At 35.7% G+C, this 23,982-nt stretch overlaps 3 protein-coding genes and 1 non-coding gene across 7 annotated transcripts in view; 3 read left to right on the forward strand and 1 right to left on the reverse strand.

The window, feature by feature from the left end:
• The first annotated feature begins 111 nt into the window (after positions 1-111).
• On the forward strand, positions 112-5,401 carry LOC117241987 (ATPase family AAA domain-containing protein 2-like). Its single transcript, XM_033508313.1, has 11 exons — positions 112-637; positions 721-869; positions 1,072-1,341; positions 1,483-1,674; positions 2,307-2,488; positions 3,046-3,229; positions 3,584-3,769; positions 4,373-4,508; positions 4,634-4,732; positions 4,806-4,898; positions 5,072-5,401. The coding sequence occupies exons 1-11, from the start codon at positions 484-486 to the stop codon at positions 5,380-5,382; spliced, it is 1,956 nt and encodes a 651-aa protein (XP_033364204.1). The 5' UTR covers positions 112-483; the 3' UTR covers positions 5,383-5,401.
• Positions 5,402-13,367: 7,966 nt separating this feature from the next.
• LOC117241941 (collagen alpha-3(IX) chain-like) overlaps positions 13,368-23,982 on the forward strand; it is a 28,972-nt gene continuing 18,357 nt past the window's right edge. For all 4 annotated transcript variants that reach the window (XM_033508232.1, XM_033508234.1, XM_033508235.1 and 1 more), the window contains exons 1-2: positions 13,368-13,531; positions 21,727-21,794. In XM_033508232.1, the coding sequence (XP_033364123.1) occupies positions 21,746-21,794 (49 nt within the window). In that variant the 5' untranslated portion in view covers positions 13,368-13,531; positions 21,727-21,745. The remainder of the gene's footprint in view (positions 13,532-21,726; positions 21,795-23,982) is intronic.
• LOC117241942 (putative mediator of RNA polymerase II transcription subunit 29) lies at positions 15,487-19,464 on the reverse strand. Its single transcript, XM_033508236.1, has 2 exons — positions 19,032-19,464; positions 15,487-18,150 (listed from the first exon to the last, which is right to left on the reverse strand). Exon 2 carries the CDS (start codon positions 18,128-18,130, stop codon positions 15,797-15,799), a length of 2,334 nt encoding a protein of 777 aa, XP_033364127.1. The 5' UTR covers positions 18,131-18,150; positions 19,032-19,464; the 3' UTR covers positions 15,487-15,796.
• Positions 21,404-21,476, forward strand: Trnar-acg. The gene has a single exon. It is a non-coding gene; the product is annotated as a tRNA-Arg (tRNA).

A 23,982-nucleotide genomic window follows, 5' to 3' on the forward strand; every position in this document is an offset into this window, starting at 1 on the left:
CAATGTAAGCTTCAAAACGAACATTATATTATATCTTTCCTTTTTAAAATTCACATATTAGAAAAATTCTATAGTATTATAATTAGAAATACGCTTTATTAGAGCCTTAATTTGAAACAAAATACAGTTTATCGTATCGAAAAAACTCGTAATGATAATATCTTATATATTACTTAGAACTACACGAACATTGCTTCAAAGCGTAACACGATTCGCATGTTTCGTTGGAATTGTATCGACGAAACGTCAAAAATAATGAAATTACATTGTGAAACCACTTGAATCAATCGTCAAACGCCGCAGAAAAATTCCAGTAAAATATCCAGCAATACACGATGCGCGTGTACGATCAACGATGCTAGTAGTCGAAGAGTATTTCATCGGGCGATGATTTAAGGAACGATTATATACAAAATAATTGAATGAAAATATGTTCGTCGGGTGTGCAAAATAAAAGATTCGAGGTCAATTTGATCGTGAAAGATGTCTTGCGCGAAGGATTTCTCTTGCATCGGAGGTCTGGAGAAGCAGATTCGTGTTGTAAAGGAAACGGTTCTATTTCCGCTCATGTACGGTGACATTTACGCGAAGTTCAACCTGAAACCACCGAGGGGTTTGCTTTTTTACGGGCCTCCCGGTAAAATAAAGCGTTCTACGGTTCGTAATGAAGCGGAACATTGTTGGAAACGAGATTCCCGATTGACATCCTCTGTTTCGCAGGAACAGGAAAAACACTGGTCGCCAGCGCCTTAGCCGCAGAGTGTAGTAATTCGGAACGAAAGGTTTCCTTTATATCTCGTAAGGGTTCCGATTGCCTTAGCAAATGGGTCGGCGAAAGCGAGAAAAAGCTCCAGAAGATTTTTTCACTGGTTAATATAGTGTTTTACTTAAATTAAAATTTCCTATCCATCGTACTTTTAATTTTTAAGATATGTATGTTGAAATACATATAACATATACCTGTTCTCGTTTCATTTGTAGACAATAAAGATTTTAAATTGCATTTGCAAATTAAAAGATATTTAGCAGCGGTTGATTTAAAAAGATCTGAAAACCATGTCGATCTTACAGGCTCAACAATCGAAGCCTTGCATAATCTTCTTTGACGAAGTTGACGGTTTAGCTCCAGTCAGATCTAGCCGCCAAGACTTTGTGCACGCCAGCATTGTTTCCACTCTCTTGGCCTTGATGGACGGCTTAGAGAACAATTCAGAGATCATAGTAATTGGAGCAACGAACAGAATCGATGCCATAGATCCAGCTTTAAGAAGACCTGGCCGATTCGACAGAGAGCTATACTTCCCGTTGCCATGTTATACGTCGAGGAAAGAAATACTCTCAGTACGTTTAATTATAAACTATTACGTAGTGTAATTAATTCATTCGCATTTCTTTGAAAGGGATTTTCAATCTAATGTGTACATCGTTCCTTTAATTTCGAAAACAAGTACATTAAAATAAAGAGACCATGTGTGATCATAGGTTTATATAAAAAGTTGGAAGCAAAAACCACCGCAAAAATTTTTAGCGTATCTGGCATCGAAAACGGTCGGATTTTGTGGAAGTGACTTGCAAGCTCTTTGCGCCGAAGCGGTAATGTGCTGTGTTCGGAGACTCTATCCGGAAATATACACTTCCACTGCGAAGTATCAGATTAATGAACGTCATCTTAAAGTAATGAAAAGAGAATTTCATAATAGATTTAAGATAAGAAAGACAGTTTTATTTAAAGCTAGTCAATTTCTGTAGAACAATTGATTCAGGGTTGATAATATTATCAGTGGATAATGTTAAGAAAAGTTGACGATCAATAGAAGTAGTTAAAAAGAAATTTCTATAATCGACAATGGCTATCGATAACTGAACAAATTTATAATTATTTATAATATTTATAATAGTTAAGATACCCGCTATTTTTTATAAAGTAAAGTTCAATCACATAATCCTAAATTACAAACTATATCCTGCACAAGCTATTCCCATTGACAAAAGATATTGCAGAGGGAGAAAGATTAAGAAACAATGAGTCAATCCTCCAGAAATCTAGATCGGGACACTTCTATTAGATTACGTTTACTACGCTACGTGGATCATAAAATAGCTACTTTATTTGCCAGCGGCGCATATTTAATCTGATTGATATTAAACTGATCGCTACATAGAGGCTATAACGTTTAATCGAATAATAAAACAAGGAATGTGATCGTTGCAAACAAAAATATATATTGCATTTTAAATTAATTTGAAAAAGATAAATCCTTCTTAAATAATTTATGAAGTTCTTTTCGTAATTGTCAACGTAATAGGTTGAGAAACAAGATTTTCTAAGAGCACAACAGAACATCTTGCCAGCATCGCATCGTGTTACAATCGCACCCGTGAAATCTTTGTCGTATAAAATCCAGCCATTACTTCAAGAAAATTTGTCATGCATTCTGTCACAACTCGAAACTCTTTGTCCAACGGGAATGTTAATTTGCAATGATATGTAAGCATCGAATTACTGTTTGATTTGCTAAGTAGCCTTGACAATTTGTACAAATCTTTTGCATTTTTTATCCATCTATACACAGGATGCATATATGTATAATATCTAGATTACAACATCCTTTATGGTTTTCAATAAGTAAAACGAATCCCTCACAGTAAGTTCTATCTTTTTAGTTGTGTCCATAAAAATGTAAATTTACATAGAAATTCGTAATCTACGATAGAAACTTAATTTATATTAAAAAATCAAAAGGGTACACGAAAATTGAGAAATGATAAAAAATTGAAAATTTGTATAATATCACTTCATAAATTTGATCGAATTAATCAAAGCACTGCGTAAATATTTTTTAAGCTTATATTCGGTCGAATGATATGATTTATGACGTTTTCCATATAATATTATAATTTTTACGATATTATTAAACTAGTTTAATCAAGCTACATTGAACTGTTAAATTTTCGACCACTATGAAAGTAGGGTTTGGTTATAGATAGATCGTAATGGTTCTCATAATATGAAAGGTAAAAAGCTTTAAAAGGCTGTTCTTACAGCACTGGTAGAGCTGTATCGAGGTCAAACAGCTGTCCGAGGATTTTATTGTGCGGTGATGACTCTCACACTCGTCATCTGGGACCAGCATTACTCCATACCTTGGAACATTTACCTTGTCATGTGTTAGACGTCACAACTTTGTTCGAGGAAACAGGAAGGGCTGCGGAGGAAGCTCTCATTCAAGTATTTATTATAAATATTATTAATACCAGAGTACAATATTAATTAAGGCTGATAAAGTGATAACTTAAAAATGAAATCTTGTAAAATATTCTTCATTATGTATTGTCTACGTAGGAAATAAGAAGATTAGAGAATAGGACATTTTTTTATGTATTCGATACAAGAAATGATGTTTTATGAAATTGATAAAAAATGACGTACAAAGATTGGAAAAAATGAATAAAAGATATCTCAAAGTTTTTTTATTTTTATACCCTGTATGAATTATTTTTTGTTTTACTGTTTCTAAAATGTTCAAATATTCGAATTATGTTTATGATTTAATTAATGGATATCTGGATAATTAAATGATAGAAAATGAAAATGGCTCGAAGAAGTTTACCATCGCTGCTCTACATTCCTGACATCTTAGCCTGGTGGGATCTAGTGGATGAAGCGGCACGCGTCGTTTTTACTTCTTTGATGCATGGCTTAGATCGATCGGTGCATATCTTAATCTTGATTACGGCCAATTGCTCACAAGCAGATTTACCAGCAGATGTAAGGGACACTATGATTAAAGTCGTGCTTTAATAGCACATAATATCGATTTAACAATAATAATGTTAATAAAAAGTTGCAAGATAATAATAGACTATGATTCCAGAAATCAATATTAAAATGTTACGAACTTTAAAAGGTATCTTTTTTAAAGTAATGATGATAACAATAACAACTCATTTCACACTTTTCGGTTTTTAAGAATAATAACACATTCTAGTAGTCATAAGCGAAATTTATAACATAGTGGAATCGATATTATAAACAATTACGTATGTATTAATTTATTGTTAGATAAAAATTAACTAGCTCTATAAAAACAATTATTCTGAAGAGATCCACAATCTAATGATTTAATTAAATATTGTTTTCCCATAATGTAAGTATAAGTAGACCTGTAATAATATTTTGTTAAGAAAGATTAAGATGTACTGAACAGAGATTACAGATGTTAGAATATTTTTTGCGTTTCTGGAAAAAGACAAGCATGGACAGGAGTTGTTTTTGTTATAAGTCCTTCAACTGTATGTAATGATATATAAAAAAAGAATGAAAATAATGAAATATATCGTTTCTCATTTTATTCATTTATTCAATTACTAGATTGTATCTTTATTCGATGAACATCAAAGCGAAATATTCGAAGTCATGCCCCCCGGAAAACAACAGCGAGAATCTTTTTTCAAGCAATTATTCGTTCACTCGGCGTGTGACCTCGAATCTAATCGTTCTTCACAAGGTATATATTATAATAATATAATACCCTCATTTTAAATGTAAAAACGTAGAAAAGGAGTTTCTTCCATATTTTATGATATTTACTTTTTATGAAACCCAATTAATAAGCAGTAATTATTTAACTAGCGGAATTCGAACAAGTTATGAATCCAAAAAAGATAAAAGAAGCAGGTAGGAAGCGAAAGCAGGCAGGACGTGCTGATTTCGCAGAAAATCTTTCGACGCGTAAGTGAAAGATCTTTTAATTTTTTCATTCAAAAAGTATCATAGAATATTAATAATATTGCGATAATGATAGAAGAGATGCCATCCTCACGGAGGAGTAAACTCAGAGTCCGCAACAAAATATGCGCCGTGCGATCAGCTCACGTGATGACCGATTCTAAATCAAGTAATAAAATTTATTTGCTTATTTTTATCATAACTCTTTAGTAAATCTTTAAATGACCTATATTTATATAACTATTTCGCACAACCGCACTTTATAGAATATATCTGCAAATTTTGACTATTAAGCCAATACTAATATTCCTAGCTAAAAAAAGAACTTAATTTTCTATCCAGAAATTAACATTAAAAGAAAAAACAGCGCATCAGGCGAAGGACCACCGTCAAAACGTACAAGAAATTCTCCGTCCCATCTATCCGCTTCGAGCAACGAGAAACTGACAGAGTTTGAAATAGAGGAACTGCTTCGAACGATCGTCGGGGCGACGGAAACGTGGCCGTGCCACGAGCTCGAAAGTCTGTTCGCTTCCCTCGAATTAACTCTAGAAAAGAACGAGGAAGATTTATGCTCTGCAATTGAATGCCTCGAACGGTTTAAAGAATTCAGACGGCTAAAAGTATACGTGAAGAAGGAACAAGAAGATTGAGTTATCGTTTTTTAATTTATTGAACTATATCGCATATCATAGGTACAAGCAATGTATCCTTTCACTGACTGATGTGTAACTTTCAGTCGTTCGCCACTGTGAACTGTACGTCTAACGACCATCTGTTCAAACCTGGACATATGTCATCAAAGAGAGTTGACAGACGCATGATGTTGCGAATCAGTTGTGTATTTCGTTAATAATATGTGATAGTTGATCATTATCATCGTTCGTGGTCGTATGTGTACATGTTACGTAATGTGCTACATGTATCTATATATGTTATTGGCCTCTTTCTTTAAATATCTTGTGACATAACGTTGCATTTCACACGTGTAATATACGCAAAGTTATATTAAGAACTAATTAAACATAGAAATTTTCTGTACTGCGAAAAGTATTTTTGTAGCTGTAACGTTTAAACTGCTACGCTGCTATATACAGGGTGGTTGGTAACTGGTGGTACAAGCGGAAAGGGGGTGATTCTACGCGAAAAAAGAAGTCGAAAATATACAATACAAATTTTTCGTTTGAGGCTTTGTTTTCGAGAAAATCGACTTTGAATTTTCGCTCGGTACGCGTGCACTTTATTACGTCTCGTTATAACGGATCTCACTGTAGATCGTTGTCTCGATGGAAAAATTAAAAAAAAAAAGAAAAAAAACCCCTTTTTTTACGTGGGGAAATCCCGCGGATTTTTATCGGCTAAAAACCCCACGGGCGGGCCTAGGTGTAGTTCAGCAACGAGTGAAACCGTTCTCCGGGGGTACTTCCCAAACACTCATAGAAAGCACTACAACATTATAGGCAGGGGGGGGGGCCCACTTGCCCGTTGTATATACTTCTAAGATGATATTTGGTTTTCCACCTTGGCTTGCCCAGGAGTGGTCTCGAACTCGCGACATCTTACTACCCCATACGCCCTTTACGAGCGTAGCTAGCGAACCCGCCGAGTATCTACTAGTTGTTGACGCATTATGTTCATCAAGTTGTCCTTATACTCTGGTATAAGAAAACTCTGGTCTTCAGTGTTGCTACAACGAACACGTGTTTTACAGCTGATAAGATAATAAAATATAGAATAATAGAAAATATAGAATATATAGAATAGAAAATATAGAATAAAAATTTTTCGTTTGAGGCTTTGTTTTCGAGAAAATCGACTTTGAATTTTCGCTCGGTACGCGTGCGGTACGTTATAACTGTAATATCGTGATATAATGTGTTTACAAAGAGTGGACAATAGAGATGTTAATCAGACAGAAAAAGACGATTGTTGTTCAACCTGAACTATTCACGCCAAACGCACAGAAAACAGCGCAATCCACACTCTCTCGGCAACGCCACTCGCAACCTCTGTCTCCGCTCAACTCGCACACGGCTCCTCGGCTCGCACTCTGCTTTTCGACTAACGCTCTGGCCGTTGCCGCATTCCGTTGTCTTTTTCCTAGGCCCACCGCACACGTGTTCTGCAAGCGCTCGTGGCCAGGGTCACGTAGGTCTTTTCCACGAAACTATGCACTTGAAAAGACCGATGACACATTGATGGGCCCGACGGCGCCTCGGCTCTCGCGACATTGTTCGTAGTTCGCCCGATATTTCTTAGGCCTTTCGTCCACGATACTACACTCGGCCATCCTGCAATAACATCTGCCCTCAGATGTTGCCTTCTATCTCGCTGTCATCAGTTGCGTCACTTTCGGCGTTTAGGACCCAAGGTTTCATAAAATCGAGGTGTGTGCGGGTCCTTCCTTCGGTACTGCTTCGCACGCTTTCTTCTTTTCTTGTAATTTCGCAGGTTCCCTTCTAGCTTACCTATGTTTCGTTCGGTTAGGCTACAGTCAAGGCAGTTGGATACCACGTGTTCGACCTTTTCGCGTAACCCCTTGAACCAGAAGTCCTTCTTGCCCATAGCTTCTGTTTTGGTAACCTCGAAATGCCCACGCTCGTGCGCTTGCCTGACTACTTGAGCCCGCATCACCTTCGATACTACTATTAGCACATCGTCCTTACACTCCTTATACAAAATATTGTTTCTTACTACCTGCCCATCGGCCTGACTGCACGTTGCGGCATCCAAAATCCTACGAACTTCAATGTCCTTGTTCTGTGCCCTTCTCAACCGTGCAATCAGCCCGTCTTCACTCTCCGTTACATACATAGTGCTCGGCAGGGGGTTCCTACTCGAAGCATCTACATGCTGCATACTTTTCCCCGGCCGATGACACACCTGATACTTAAACTCGCCTAGTAACAAGGCCCATCTAGCCGCACGCACACACAAATCTTTCTTTCTAACTACACCTATCGGACTCGCATACTCCGAGTCTGACGATTTGATGACACCCTCGTTTGTCCACGCTTCCATCAGATCATCTACTTCCTTTCTTTCCGACGGCGCCAGTCTTCGCGGTCTTCGCGCTACCGGCTTGTCGCTTTCCAAAACTATTTTTGCGGTTATTCCGACGTCTCGCTTCTTCTCCGGCCTATACCCCTAACGATATCTCGAATCGCTTCACGATAATGCGGTTCCTGTACGTGTGTTAGGTCTGTTTCGTCAGTCTGTTCTACTACGTTAATTCTAAACACATCCGACACGTCTTTGTTAGTCTGTTCGTCAAGCCGCAAGAAAGTCACTTCGCCCCGTTTAACCCGTAACTCTACCTGATCCAGAAAATCAGTGCCTAACAACAGGCCGTGCTTCGTCAATATTTTGTTTGAAACAACGTGCAAAGTGATTGGCAGTTTACACCCATCAACCGTCATTACCTTAGTGAATTCACCCCAGGTCTCATTGCCAGCGGAACCAAAACCGTCGAACTTAAACTTGCATTTACCTAGCGGTGGTGACCCTAACCTCGCATACTCGTCTGATCGGATGAACGTGAGATCACTAGCCGTATCCACTAATGCCACAAACCTACAGTCATCTATCGCCACTTCTTTCACATACTTCCCTTTTTCGGATCTTGACACTACGCAAGTCTCTTTCGGTCGTGCCGTACACCTCGCTGCAATATGTCCAAATCCGCTGCACTCGAAACACCTAACACCTTCTCCCCTCTCCGGACACTTAACACTAAGATGATCCTCACTATCGCAAATGAAGCATCTTCTTTTCTTCATTGCGTCTACAGATTGACTGGGCTTCCCGTTCTTCTGGGTTTTAGCCGGCTTCACAATCGACTTTGCTCTGCGACTCTTCTGCTCTTCGTACATCACTAACCTCTTCCTCAACTCTTTGATTGACGTAGCGCCGTACAATACAGCCTTATTGTTCTCGCCGTCTATTATTCCATCCACTATGTATTCCACCTTTGCTTCCTCCTCCATGTCCACATGGCTGGCTATTTCGAGCATGCGGTACATGTAAGCCAAACATGCTTCATCACTCTCCTTTTTCGTTTCTTCAAGTTTCTGATGAACTTGCCTACTGTTGACTTTCCCCGAAAATTCTTTCACTAGCCCCCTCTTCAACTCATGCCAAGTCCTGGCATGACACTCGAATCTCGCAAATATTTTCGCTGATCCCTTCAGCAGCTTCCTGGCGTAGACTGCCTTCTGCCCATCCGACCACATGCACGTATCAGCGACTTCCTCGAACGACTCGAACCATCGTTCGACATTTTCACCTTTGTCGCCACTAAACGACTCTAATGCATCTTCGACGTCTCTAAAACTCAGTGTCGAACCAACGCATGCCCTTCGACAATATTCATCGCGGTCCTGATACACCCTTCGCGCATCTCTTTTGTATCCTCTTGCGTTTTTCTTGTCATCTTCATCCTCACTTTCGTCGTCGCTTTCTTCTTCCGACGATATGTCGTTACCATCCATGGCCGCTTGTAGCCGTGCGCGTAATTCTACTTTTCTTCCCGTCGTTTTTAAACCCAAACTAGCGAGGCGCTCCTTCAACTCCTTCGTATTCATTTTCTCAACATCTTCATCTTCGTTACAATCACGCTCAGCTCTCTGTACGTTTCCTAGATCTCGTTGACCGGTTAGCTCTTCACCGCCCGTCGATCCCTTACGATACGATTGTCCAGCCCTACACGCCCGATTCAGCCTTGCAATCAGCACTGACCTCGCACCCGATATAGGGAGGTTCATTCGCGCGAGCTTACTCCTCAGCTCCTCCAGCGTCGAACCCTCTTCACCCGACAATCGCTCGTCCCCGACGTTTGCCATTTTTCACACTACACAAACTTAAACCGTCAACGATATCGTCTTTTACCGCACCGCGTACCGGTAAATTCACAACTAGCTCGAATAGCTCTGTTAAACCGTTTCGTTTTCTGTCTTGTCCAATCCCGGACGAGCCCCCAAAAAATGTAATATCGTGATATAATGTGTTTACAAAGAGTGGACAATAGAGATGTTAATCAGACAGAAAAAGACGATTGTTGTTCAACCTGAACTATTCACGCCAAACGCACAGAAAACAGCGCAATCCACACTCTCTCGGCAGCGCCACTCGCAACCTCTGTCTCCGCTCGACTCGCACTCTGCTTTTCGACTAACGCTCTGGCCGTTGCCGCATTCCGTTGTCTTTTTCCTAGGCCCACCGCACACGTGTTCTGCAAGCGCTCGTGGCCAGGGTCACGTAGGTCTTTTCCACGAAACTATGCACTTGAAAAGACCGATGACACATTGATGGGCCCGACGGCGCCTCGGCTCTCGCGACATTGTTCATAGTTCGCCCGATATTTCTTAGGCCTTTCGTCCACGATACTACATAACGGATTTCACTGTAGATTTTCGACTTCTTTTTTCGAGGAGAATCACCCCCTTTCCGCTTGTACCACCAGTTACCAACCATCCTGTATATATTAGCTCCTTAAGTTAATTTTGTGGTAACATGACATTCCATTTGCAATTTGCTCAATTAATTAAGTAGCTATAAAATGGGATACCAGAGATTCACTTCATATTTTTCTCGTCGCTGTTTCTTCCACTAATAGTCTTCAATCTTCTGAAATTTAAAGAAATTGATGTTTTTCCGTCTGTAGGCGAAAACATTTCTGTTTCGAGTCAAATAGGTATTATCTGTTGTAGTTGAGTTTGTAAGTTCTTCTTCTGGGAAAAAGTTTAAAGAAAATACACAAGTTAGAGAAGAGAAGATCCACCCAAAATTTCTCCAACGAACAACAATGCGTGTATGCTGCAACGATACAAGTTTAAGTCTACGGTTGGTACAGATATATAGCATCACGATAATTTGGTTATAGCTTTGGTAAGAAATAAAGAATTAATAGTGAAGAACCGTTCTTCGATAATAATTTTGAAAATATAATAGAAATATCAACTGTTTAATCGAACTGCTCTAGATATCAAAAGACTTAAGGACGTTGATGTACGTATGTTGCGAATTCTCGACTAAAGAGCAACCGGTCAGGTCAAACCGATCGGTCGATATCGCGTACCTCGAATGAATTAACGCTCAAGGTGGAGGAAGTTTAATAGATCGAGTGTTAGAGTAATCCAGCACTGTGTTGAACTTGTTGTATAAACGTAACGTGTGATGTGATGCACGGCGGTGGTAAGATCTTGTTAGAAGTGAAGTCTTTCAACCGTACGGTACGATGTCTGATGATCAACTGTCCTCCTACATTGCTGATTCTCTCTACCAGCCGTTGGGTTTCGTCTGTCCATCGTGCCTTTCCGGCTGGGTCTTTTCCGGTGTTTTTTACCTGACCTCGGAATCATTAGGTTTACAGCTCGGGAAAGGTGCGGAGCGGTGTTATGACCCTCATTAAAGGAACTACCCATAGAGGTATCGGACAGTAAAACATGCTAACGGTTCCTTAGGACAATGAATACCTGATGTTGAGGCACGTACACAGCACAAGTCTGGTTAGCCCGAGGACCCGCCGTAAAACCTCGGTTTTTCGGCAATTAAGATTTGTGCAAACGGACAGGCAGCTTTTGTCTCAAATCGACCAATCGACAGCGACATCGATCCGAGGATCTTGTACTTAGACACCCCACCATAGATGGCCTCGGTAGCGTCATTGGGACGAAAATTCATTCTTTCTCGAGATTTCATCGGCGAAGGGAGTAGTACACGTTTGAGTTAGAGCAAGTATACCTACCCTCCCGTTGACCGTGGATTCGTTATCGAACCTAAGACCATTATCACTAGTGTCGCGAGTGCCTAATGTTGATTGTCGAATCGGTAGTGTTCATACTCGTTGTATCAGGCCGTATCTTCGTTATAACACAACGCTGGCCAACTCCAAGAGAGGTCTATCAAACGCCCGCAACCCTGTTCCTGACTCTTCTCCGACAAGTATAAGAGTAGCTAGGTAGGTATGCACACGTTTCCAGGACAGTTAGAGTTCCTGGTTTGTACCCTAAATATGTAAGGTAATATTACCCTATGGCGAGGGTGCCTTATAAGGGACAGCATACCACTTATCTTATAACTTCAAAATCAAACGCATGCTAAGTAATTTGGCAAGGCAATGATCTATCAGAAATTTTTGATCTGTTACTTTTGTTTGAAGATTATGCGGAATAGTGAAATTGTAATTCAATATTATCTGGATCACAAAGGATATAACCTAACAAACACGAAGATAGTACCCGCTGGGGGTAGCCACCCATATGCTATATTATTATACCACTAAGCTATAATATTTTGCCAAATGTCCTACTGGACAAATTGTAAAATTTAAATAAATAAATAAATAAAAAAATATTATCTGGAGATATCGGAACTTCCTGATTAGAAGCAAAAGGAGTTCAATTATTTGAGTTGTCACAACGACAATGAAAGAGCAGTGGTAAGATCGTTCGAGTGTGTTATTACAACAGTTTTGTTGCACAACAAAGAAAGTGTTCAAGTTTGTGCGGTTTGGTGTGAAGCCACTTTCTCCATTACGATGATGTCGCGTACAATGGAAAACATAGCGATAAAAATGAATGTCACAGGCTATCACGCGTGATATTTCACTCTATGCAAATCTTGTTTTAATATTACCATCCTCTAATAACATCAAATACGTTATTGTTTGTAATTAAATACAAACATACTATTCTTTGTAATCGCTACAAACAATAATTCTTCTATTTCTCATGTGATATTGAATAATAATACAATATTTAATTCCACTTACCTAACGCTATTAATTCTCTCAGTCTAAACAAAACGTCGTGTGATGAATTTTCTCAGCAAGCATTCTCAGCTTAAATATTACGCGTTCTATAAAATTATTTTTACATTTAATAATGATTTCACTGTTGATCATTCCTTTTGAGGGGATGCAATGAAAAATTATTTATGAATGAAAGACTTTACTGTTGTGTATGTTTCTTGACGCATAGTTCACAGTTATTAATTTTTCCCTCGTAATTGAATCATTATTAGATTAACTTTTGTTTAACTTCTTTCTAAACGTTCAATGAAGACGTATGTGATATAGAGCTGTTTATGACTTTCTACGTTTTATTTTAGAAGCATATTATGGTATCATTACCGACTTCAGTGGCAAAAGTTATGGAAAAATTGAACTTAACAATAACCATTTTGATAACTTTTCATGTTATATGCATTTAGTATATTTTCGCATTTTGAAATTTCCTATAAATAAATGAACATCCGCACCTAATTATGAGTGTATTTACTCTCTTAAATTCAATCTTTTCTGACATCTCTTTCATAAAAAAAATTCTATATCTTTTGCTGAACTCGTTCCCGATGATCTTATTTACTTAACGCTTATAGTGAACCTGATCAAGTCAAAAGCGCCAATACATACATATGGCAGCTTGTTACAAACGGTCGAAGTGAACGCGATCGCAGCCGGCGACAGAGCATGCAGGCTCCTTTCTCTGCGCGCACGACATGCTAATTCACGAACAACTGTAATTGTCTCTTCTCCCCGATGACGGAAGATGGAAAGCAAGATTGAATCTCCTTGAAGAGAGGTGGAGAGATGCAAGCCATGCTGTTCTCCAGGGCTTATCAGTTGGTGCCGGGCAGCCGTGCAATGCGTTGCCTCGTCTTGTAATTTAATTGTGCTTTCGATATTACGCGTGACACACATCGAACCCTTTACGGAATATATATGCCGGTCCATTGACTTCCGCTGACGAAGCAGCAACTATCGGAAGCCGTAGCGCTCTTACATCCAGCCAAAGACTTCAGGTACGAGGCGCTCCAACGCGACCAAAAGTTTCTTCAGAACAAGCCGGTAGCATGTAGACTCTCGCACATGCTAAAATTTTGTCAAACTATCCGTATCGAGAGGTTGTGCGACCACGTGTAATTCGAATTTGTTGATACAGTTTCGAGATCTTTTTATTTGATAGTATTTTACCAACAAATTTTTAGTTTGTGATTTGTCTTTAACCCTTTCATGCTGGATATTGCACATAAGCAACATTGTATTAATAAAGAAGTAATGTTGGTTTTTGATTGTATTAAGAAACCTGTTTCGGATGAATAGAATAGTTTGCGGTAAAATCATGTTAGAAAGATGATGTTCCGCATTTATAAAACACTTGGTTCTCTTCAAAAGCTAAAAGTCAGTTTAAATAGAGCAATTTTAATAGTTAGATATGAAAGACAACAGAATCTGTTTTTCATCAGTTACATTATATGAATTTAAGAAAAGTTCAGATAGGATTAATTGCATTTTTCCTCATTTTCTAATGAATTTAGATAAATAAATCTATTTTAGGTAAATTGGAAGAAATTATTTAACACTTTTTAAATGAAAATAAGTGCCATCGTTTGTAGTCCCCCATTTTCGATCCTACAGGACGCTTTTCTATAGATCTTGATATATCCAAGTTTTATAAAATACTGTTTTAGGTATGTATATAAAATATTTCAGAATGTCGATACGCCTAAGTTTTAAAGAATGTTTTTTTAATCCAGTTGTGCTTGACCTCTTTTTTCATTATTTTTCGAACTGGTGCCATTTTCCTTTATTTTAAAATCTAAATTGAATGTGTGGCTTAAAATTTTGTACTGTTGTTATTAAAAAATGGTCATCAATTCTAAAAATTATCGTGTAATATTGCAAAATATACAAAGATTATAAAGTCGATATAAACGATATAAAATAACATTTCTAAATTCAAACATATAAAATTGTCTTCCAATCGTCCTTTTCGAAAGTCTATTCGTAAACATATCTGAGTTAGATATATTAAGAATACTTAATGACCTTCAATTTGTTGCCATATTTCAGCTTTTTCTGAAGTACATATAATTTTTTCATTTATATTTTTGTACTTTTTATTATTTACGCATATTACTTTACTTGCCGAAAAAATCAAGAGGTTTGATGGAAATCTAAGTTCCTTAACTATCATTGTAATCCAATATCCTTGCTAGTGCTCAATCGTTGTGTAGGTATTTAATTTACATTCCTCCTCTATCGTATCGCAAGTGATAAATGGAGCATTTCTATCTTTAAATCCTAAATCAGTATCTCCATTGTGCTGTAGCAAGTGATAATTCTTTTCGTTGATCGTAAACGACAATATCCTTGTCGATAAATTTTAACTGGAACTTTCGACAGCATATTTGTTTCAAAGGACGAATAATTTCTGTGCTCTTTTAATAATATCTATTTTAATAATATCAATTTCAATAATATCGATTGTAATAATTTTTATTATATTTTTGTTTAGATTCTATGGAGCACATTTTTTTTATAACTTTCTAAAGTGTATCTATCGTGATTTGATAAAAAAAACTCAGATTGTGTTTCTCCATTTCGAAAAACATTTATTAAAAAAAGATATAAAATTCTTAAATTACTATACGTATGTATGTATTATTATTGCTCTGTACAGCAGAATATAACTTTGTTCAATGTAAATAATCTAATACAAAGTAACAAAACATGAAAATTAAGTGGATATTACAAGTAATAAGTAATAATACTGATACAAAGCACATACTTTGAACATTTAGGCAAATATCTTCTAAAATATTTTAACAAATTTCGTCTCATCGTTACTAAGCGCCTATATATAAACATAAAGAAACATATATAATACACTAAATTCAATGTCAAGATACGTACAATACAAACATAAGTAGCTTTTGGAACATTTTGGCAGCGATAATATTAAGTAGCATTTAAGTGCAGTTCCCGTTCATTTAATTCGAACATAGTACATATTGAACTTGTGTTTGATCAGTACATATATATATATTTTAACATACATGTATATGTACTTTATGAAATATAAAGAACATAATATAACGAAAGATAACGTTACACGTAATGAAAGTTGAATAGTTTCCTATATTAAAGGTACTTCAGTATATTCATTTCGTAATATATGTATTACATATTCTGAGGACGTATCCACCATTGGAATAGTTGCTCGCAGTTCGACACCATTCTCATAAAGCTATGCTTGCTATCTACCGATCCAATAGTTTCTATTGCTATTCATCGGTACCATTGACTAGATCTATTACGATCGGTCCTTTACTCCTACTTTCCATATCCCCGGGACAAGGCACAAGAAAATGGCTAACAGATTCTTCTACGCTTTGCGTATTGTTATTTATTTCGAATTTTCCCTTATGATGATTAATATTATGCTGTCGTGTCATCTTAGATGATATATTGATATTCTCATTACATGTCATTAAATTTTCCTTTACACTATCAGATCCACATATTGTTGCTATGTTATTATAACTTTGCATTTTCGCAATGTGCTCCTTCATATGAGAAATGTATTTTTCTTTGGTTGAATTTCTACAGTCGAAATCCAATTCAGTTATTATTTTCTTCATTTTTTTGATACACTCATCATTCGTTTCGCAACATTTGGTACTAGATTTCGAGTTTTTTCCTGTGTAGTCGATTACTTTCTCTAGCAAGTGCCATCCTTCTTCTTCCAGTCTCTTCATATCTCTAATGGCGACATGTAGTAACATCTCTCGCTCGAACCGAGTTGGTGACTCGTGATTGACATCCGTAGTGCTATGTCCCCGAACGATTCGCAACACTTCTTGCACATCATCATCGGAATTATCTTTCACGTTGTGAGTAAGAGTTTTCACAATTTGTTGTTGCTCTTGACCTTGCTGTAGTTGCTCCTGATGTTTGACTTGCAATTGCTGTTCTTGTTGCAGTTGCAACTGTCGATCCGGTTGTAATTGCTGTTCTTGTTGCAGTTGCAACTGTCGATCCGGTTGTAATTGCTGTTCTCGTTGCAGTTTCAACTGCTGCATCCCATCGTTGGAATTATCTTCGGCGGGGAGAGAGGAAATTTCCATAATTTCTTGTTGCTGTTGATCTTGGTGTGGTTGTTCCTGATGCTCTACTTGTAATCGTTGTTTTTGTCGCAATTGCAGTTGTTGATCTGGTTGTAATTGTTGCTGCTGCTTTTGCCGCAGTTGCTGTTCTTTTGGTTTTATTGATGCTGATTGTATCATAAGTTTAATAGGTGTACTAGGAACACTTGCATTTGGCATGATTATTGGCACGATTACCGGTAGTATTGCCTGTATCACATTAGAGTCATCCTGTAATTTTCTCAGTATATAGTTTTCTGTATTGTTTATAATAAAATCTTTCTGGACCGGATTTGTATTAATATTTGTTGTTTCCTCATTTTCGTCAATGTTTTCTGGATTAATTTGCGTGGTATTCCTTGATCGAGTATTTGTATTCTTTGTTGAAGATGTAACACTATCATTTTTTTTGTTGTAGCTCGACATTGACTTTGATGTTATAGCGAACTGCGACATATTACACGTTTCGTCGAATATTAAAGCATCATCTGAATGCGTCGAAGAGACCTCCGAATTACCATTTTTAACATGATCTTGTTCATGTAAATTGCACTTTTCGGTCACAAATGACAAATTTAATTCAAGAGATGAGTTTGGTGTAACACAAAGAGTGGCGCCACATTTTTCATTTGCGGATATATCGCGTGACTCCTTCAACCTGTGCGAAGAGTTAGTTTCCTCCTGCGTTATAATTTTCTCACGAACCGCCTGTGTACTTGCTACAATGTTGCTAGCCAAATATCGATTCGAGCATTGTACCGTGTGCACAGACGGGTTAAAACATTGGCAAGGACTATTACCGAACAAAAGAGGATCGATACGAGAAGCAACACTTTCATACATATTCATGTCTGCAATTAATTCAGTATCACGATTCGATTCGGTTTGAGTCCACATGTCGACGTTATCTTTCTTCAAGTATTTTCTATTCACTGATATTTTGGCGATGATTTCCTCTCCTATTTTCAAGGTTAAACGTAATTTTTTGTGTTCTTTTGTTGCAAAATTTTTACTAGCCTTGATTACTGAATGGTTTAAAGATTTTGGAAAATTTTTGCAGATTTCGATTTCCTTCTCCGTACATTGTGTTTCTTTCACAGTCATGTTACCAAGTTCTTCATTTGCCTGATGTTTTAACAAATTATGCTTATCTAAGTCAATTTTACACTTAAAACACTTTCCACATAGATTACATGTGTTCCCCAGGATAATAACGGAACAATCACGCAATGTTACACCACTGGGAATATTAATCTTTTTAGTTTTACGATCACTGTTTGACATTCTATACTTGTACTGAAATCTTTTCATTTGAAGACCAATACAACGAAAGAAATCCTCTTTGCTGCTTATTTTGGACACGTCAAAAGTGTGTGATTGAAAACAATTTTTTTCACCATGCCTGAGTGTCCTCAGTGAGTATCTGCCTGGATCTCCAATAGCGTTGTAGTCCCGTTGTATATGTGGCGCCATCTTCTAAAAGTAACGCATTTCTGGACAACATAAAATGATGAGACTGATTATTTTTTACATTGGAAATTAATAACAACATAGTACCGTGATAAATTTTATATAAAAGTAGTATGGTAGTATTTTGACAACTATTATTCGATGTAAAAAATGTATGAATAATAGTCACAAATATTTACCATAGACGTTTAGCCCGTATAGGGTGTCATAAGTTTACATACGTATAAAGTTAATTCATTCAGTTTATAGATGAAAATAACATTTTGAAATGTATTTGATCAAAATGTAATAAATACGCGAGTTGTAACGATAGGAATGGATTTAATGTTAATATATATTTAATACATTATTATTTATTACTAATATAAGTTTATAATATGAATTTAATTTATGAGATACTTTCTCTTTAGTGTTGCCTCCTCATTACGGTTATTTTTTAAAATAAATTGATATAATATATCTGTTTTATAGAAAAATTTGTACAGATGCTCATCAAATTTTGCATAAGGCATTATCGAATGTATACGTAAACAAATGCTGGATTTATCGTGAAAAAGAGGAAACAAAAATGTCCATTATGATTTTTAAAATATTCTTATTATTGATAGAAATACTTCTTCCTACAGATACTTTCTAGAAATACATCAAATGGGGATAAAACTACAAAACTATAAAATACCTTATAAAATATTATAAATTAAAATAGTAAACTTATTTTATTGCTCCCGTTAATTACTTATTTTGTAAAAACAGGAAAAAAGGAATTTACATCTTTTGCAAATTAAATAGTTTATTTTATTTTTAATTAAGTAAATGAGTAACATTTATCTTTTATTTTCTACTATTATACGTATATAATAAACACTTCAAAATATTAAATATTCTGTAAAAATTCAGTACTTACAAGAACAAATATTGGTTAGAATATACAAGTCTTCATACAGATAGAGATTTTTCTCCTTCATCATATCACATTGTTGGGAAAGAATTAAAACCTTCATCCCAAAAAGTATTGAGAAACTCTATGAATTTTACGATATAGGTATACATCGCGTAAAAGAAAAATTGCATGAGATGGCGCAATTCCAATGTTGCCGAATGTAAACACTATCCCCATTGCTATGACTATAAGACTGATATTTTGGCCATAATTACGAAGATAATTGGTTCCGGCTAATTGATAAAAATATAAAAACGCATCTACAAATTTTTCTCCTTCAATTCAATTCAACGCAACACAGAAAACTGAAACTTTGGTAGACCCAACATAGCAGCGTGGCAACGTCACGTAGTCATAGTCAAGTAATCCGATAAGACCCAAGAGGTTCAACCAATAGGAAGCAAGGTTGTATATAACACAACCAATCCCTGTCCTTATTTTATTCTGTGTTGCCTTCACGTATACTATGCTGTAGCTGACTAATGCTGCATATATGTATGTATTTATCTTGCTGTTGCCGGTAACGAAAAAGAATTTTCGACACTATATTGTTATTGTTTAACCAGAGACAAGACGAATGTATAGTGTATAAGAATAAAAAAAAAAAGTAAATTCAGAAGAATATTCTTTACATTTACGTATCTTCATTATTATGTGCTTCTTTACTTATGCACCATTCGGAACATAAAATTAGATGTTCATGCCAACTAAAGTTCTATTTATAAAGGAAAGAAATAAAGCTTTTATTGAGATATATTCAGACTATACGAATTTATTCATGTTATTTTCTGACTTATACCTAAAAATATTTAATGTCTTTAATTATTGAAGAGAATAATTTCCTAAAAGCAAAAGTGAAAGAAAATTTTAATACTGTAAAAATTTATATTTTACATTTGAAAATGTGTTTATAATTGTTATGATATACATATATTTAATATTGTATAAGTTGTAAAACATTATAAATATATTATAAACATATTTTGTTTTTACACATCCATATTCTAATAAATTTATCTCTATTGTATTCTCAAATATTATGAGAAAATATGTATATGGATACATAATACATATTATGTGTTTATATATATGTATATATATATATATATGTATATATATATATATTTGTATATATATATGTATATATATATGTATATATATATATATATTTGTATATATATATGTATATATATATATATATGTTCAGGCAAATTATACTGTGAGAAATTATCAAGTTGTATCAACTTACATGAAGATAATCATGGACGCACTGTACCAGACTAAACATGCCTTACCAAAAACATATATACGCATAATACACAGGAGTTCATTTAAATTTATTCACAAAATCATAAGTCAAGAATATTAAATCAAACATTAATATGACATTAAATGTAAATATTTGGTTGTATAATAAAGTAATTATCAATTTTTTGTGCGTTTGTTTATTAAGAACAGATAAAACAATAATAAATTATACTACTATAAATAAATAAATTGTACCAAGAAATTTAATTTTAATGAAAAGCCAAAATATCAAATTGCTGATTATTTGTTTTGAAGATTATTATTTTTTTTAATTTTTTATGAGAAAGAAACATGAAATAAAATTAAAATATGTACAGTACTCCCATATATGTGTGTATTATACTCGGTAAAACTCTCTCGTTCGGCATCCGGTCGTCATTCGGTCGTCATTCTCACCATAGGGGGAATTCTCCGCAAGGGGCCCTACTATTCCCTTCGTTTCATATACCGTGAAGTTTGACGACTTATGATGAGTAGTGTAATTTTATCCGAATACGCATGAGATACTGATGGAACTTTTGCGCTTTTAATTTTTTTAAATCAGATTTTCATGTATTGCGAAATTTTTTTGGTTAAAATAAGACCAAACACGATATGGTTTAAATAACTTTTACATAGATATTTAATAGACGAAAGAGTATAAGTTTATGTCATTAAATAAGTAAACATGCTACAAATTATATCTTGATTGATCTTATTTTAATTCGAAAAACTTTACTTACTTTAATTACTTTAGTAAAAGTGTTCTGTTTAACAAAAATTAAAAATAAAAAAGTTTTATCGTTGCATTAGTATTGTCTCACTGGTATATCCCCTTTTATCAAAATGATTTTCGAACCTTTCTCTTTCATTCGTGTCTTTTTTCTACGTACGGTGAAACGGTGGGCCGTATTTATCTTTAGCATCAATTCTCCTTTCGATGAATGCCTTGATTAGATCCTACGTGAGAATTTCTCATAAATGTATTTTCACAAATTTTAGTTTATTATTATGTATAAATTATAAAGAGAAAAGTTTATAACTACTAAGGTCCTGTGGCGCAACGGATAACGCGTCTGACTACGGATCAGAAGATTCCAGGTTCGAATCCTGGCAGGATCGAACTACTTTTTTTCTATAAAATTGTGTTATTAATAATAATATATGTGTATCTATAGGACATTTTACGTCTTGATCTATTTATATTTTATAATAATATGTAGAGGTATAACTTATTTATGCTGTTATTTTTGTTTTAACCGTATAAAAATAGATCACAGATAAATACTACCTCTATCTATTGTTCGTGTTATATTGTTGTTATAGAATTTGTTATTTATAAACTATGTATATTTACTACTTATTATTATAGGATCAACTTGGATCTGCGGATGTACTTCTCAATATGGATATTCGTGCTTGTGCAATTCACACGTACGAGTAAGTTTGAAAATATAATTAATATTTAAATATAATTTATGTCACTAATAAAGTTTATAGTTGTAAACCTTTTGTTATGTTAACTACATAAAAGGGACTAACATTTACACTATATATATGATATATATGTGTCGGAGATGAAAGGACACCGGAGCCTTTGGAATTTTGGATAATCCCGCAACATTGCAACCTAGAGTCTACTATAGCTGTAATTGAACAATTGTAGTTATTCAACCCGATTGTAATTATTCGAGAATTGTGATAATGAGCTTGGGCTCGAGGCGACAGTCAGTCGCCGAACGTAGCCGCGGTCACGGGATGAACGCTTTGCCTAACAAAGGTATGGAATAATTCTATAGCTCTCCTTAAAAGAAATATTCGTGGCGACACGCGACAGTAAACATTCCAACGGTTTCTGTCCCGTGGCTCGCCACACGCAGACCCTATTCTTCGAGTAAGATGATTGCCAGATGTCGATGCGTCTCCGCAGTACATGTTCGGCTAGCCCGAGGGCCCGTTATAAATCTTAAGGTTTAGTTAACTAAAGTCCTTCAAACGGACAAACGGTCTTTGTCCCAACTACGGGAAGATAGGGGAGACATATTTTTCAACGAGCGGCGTCTCCCACTAGCAACTTTCCCTCGAGGGCGGCTAGCATCCTTTTCTAACCACCGATATGGAGATTAACCAATTAGCAGCAACACTTTCTGAACGAAGGCTTTTCTCGACGATACCGATGATCTCGTATCCTTAGACACACCCCGTTATAGTTTTCCTGTGTGGCATCATCGGGATGGGAAAGGCATTCTCGCTCGCGATCTCATCGATCAAAGAGTAACGCCTTCGCGATCAGTGATTATTCTCAGACTTAGACTTTGTGAGTACGTTCTGTTGTCGTCCCGTTGGCCGCGGATTCGTTATTTAGCCCGAGAGCATCGTCACTAGTGTCGCGAGTGCCGAACCGCCGTGATCAATTGTTAAGACTGTAATAATTCTATCATTGTAATAAACTACGCCTGTGTGTACCATATCAATGGCTAATCCTCGAGAAGATTCATTTGACGCCCACAACCCCATTTCCAGTGATGATCCGACATATGTATATGAATATGTATATTTTTCATCAACATTCATATTTTATTTTCTTCGATTGGTTTTCAATACACTGAATTACAAAATTGCTGTTCTATAAAAAACAGAAAGAGGAAATGTTACTTTTCACGTCTTTCCCCTATAGTCTTCAGAAACACTATATGTCTCGTTGAAAGCATTTCCTTTATTTGTCTAAAACAGCGATGAGCTGCTTGTGGTTAGAGGTTCATAAAATGAAGCACATACAAAATTCTATTTCATAAGATAATATCTATTACTCGCCTATTATCTTTATATTTAACTTATTATTATGTCGCATGAGCGTTACCGGTCATCTCAAGGTGTGTTTCAGATCTCAATTTTGTCAGCACGTTTGGGTCATTTTGAGCAAAAAGTGCTATACTAATGCGCCTGTCATCAACATGTTGGCAAAGTTTTTCGGTTGAGCTCTGAAACACCCTGTATACATACTTAGGTATGTATGCAAATTGTTGTATTGTATTTTAACAATGCTTATATTGTCGTGAGAATAATACCATCAGGAACGTCTGATCAGAATAATTCAAGTAGAAACTTATTGGGTTGTGTAACAATAGGGCATCATTTCTTCCTAACGATGTCACCTCACACTATCAATATGCGAACATATGTGTACTTCTCTCACACACTTTATTGCGCTTCTGTGTGTTTTAACTATCGCTTTTCGCTTTATCAACTGTTTCTAAAGTAATTGTAATAATAGGTATCAACTTTGTCCGATAAAAATAATCTTGCTCGCGTATAATGTATGTAATTACAGAATCAGATCACTTTTAGATCCAATCGTATTTTTCTATTCTTAATAAATTTCGTATGTTTGAGAAAATATAAAAGAATCGTCTCTTCCGTTTTAAGTATACCAAAATTTTTTCCAAGACATTAACAACCTGTATTGCTCTATCATAAGATAATATTATAATGTTTTTCTTTGTGATCTCCATATATTATTTATCTAAAAATATATTTACTTGAAACGATGGGAAGTTACAAAAAAGTATTATGGGAAAAAATAGTTATGGTTTTAAAAGGAAGATACAAATAATAAAATATTATTAAA

The sequence above is a fragment of the Bombus vosnesenskii genome, unplaced genomic scaffold, assembly GCF_011952255.1.
Source record: "Bombus vosnesenskii isolate JDL3184/JDL3185 unplaced genomic scaffold, Bvos_JDL3184-5_v1.1 scf7180000016262, whole genome shotgun sequence".
Classification (NCBI taxonomy): Eukaryota; Metazoa; Arthropoda; class Insecta; order Hymenoptera; family Apidae; genus Bombus; species Bombus vosnesenskii.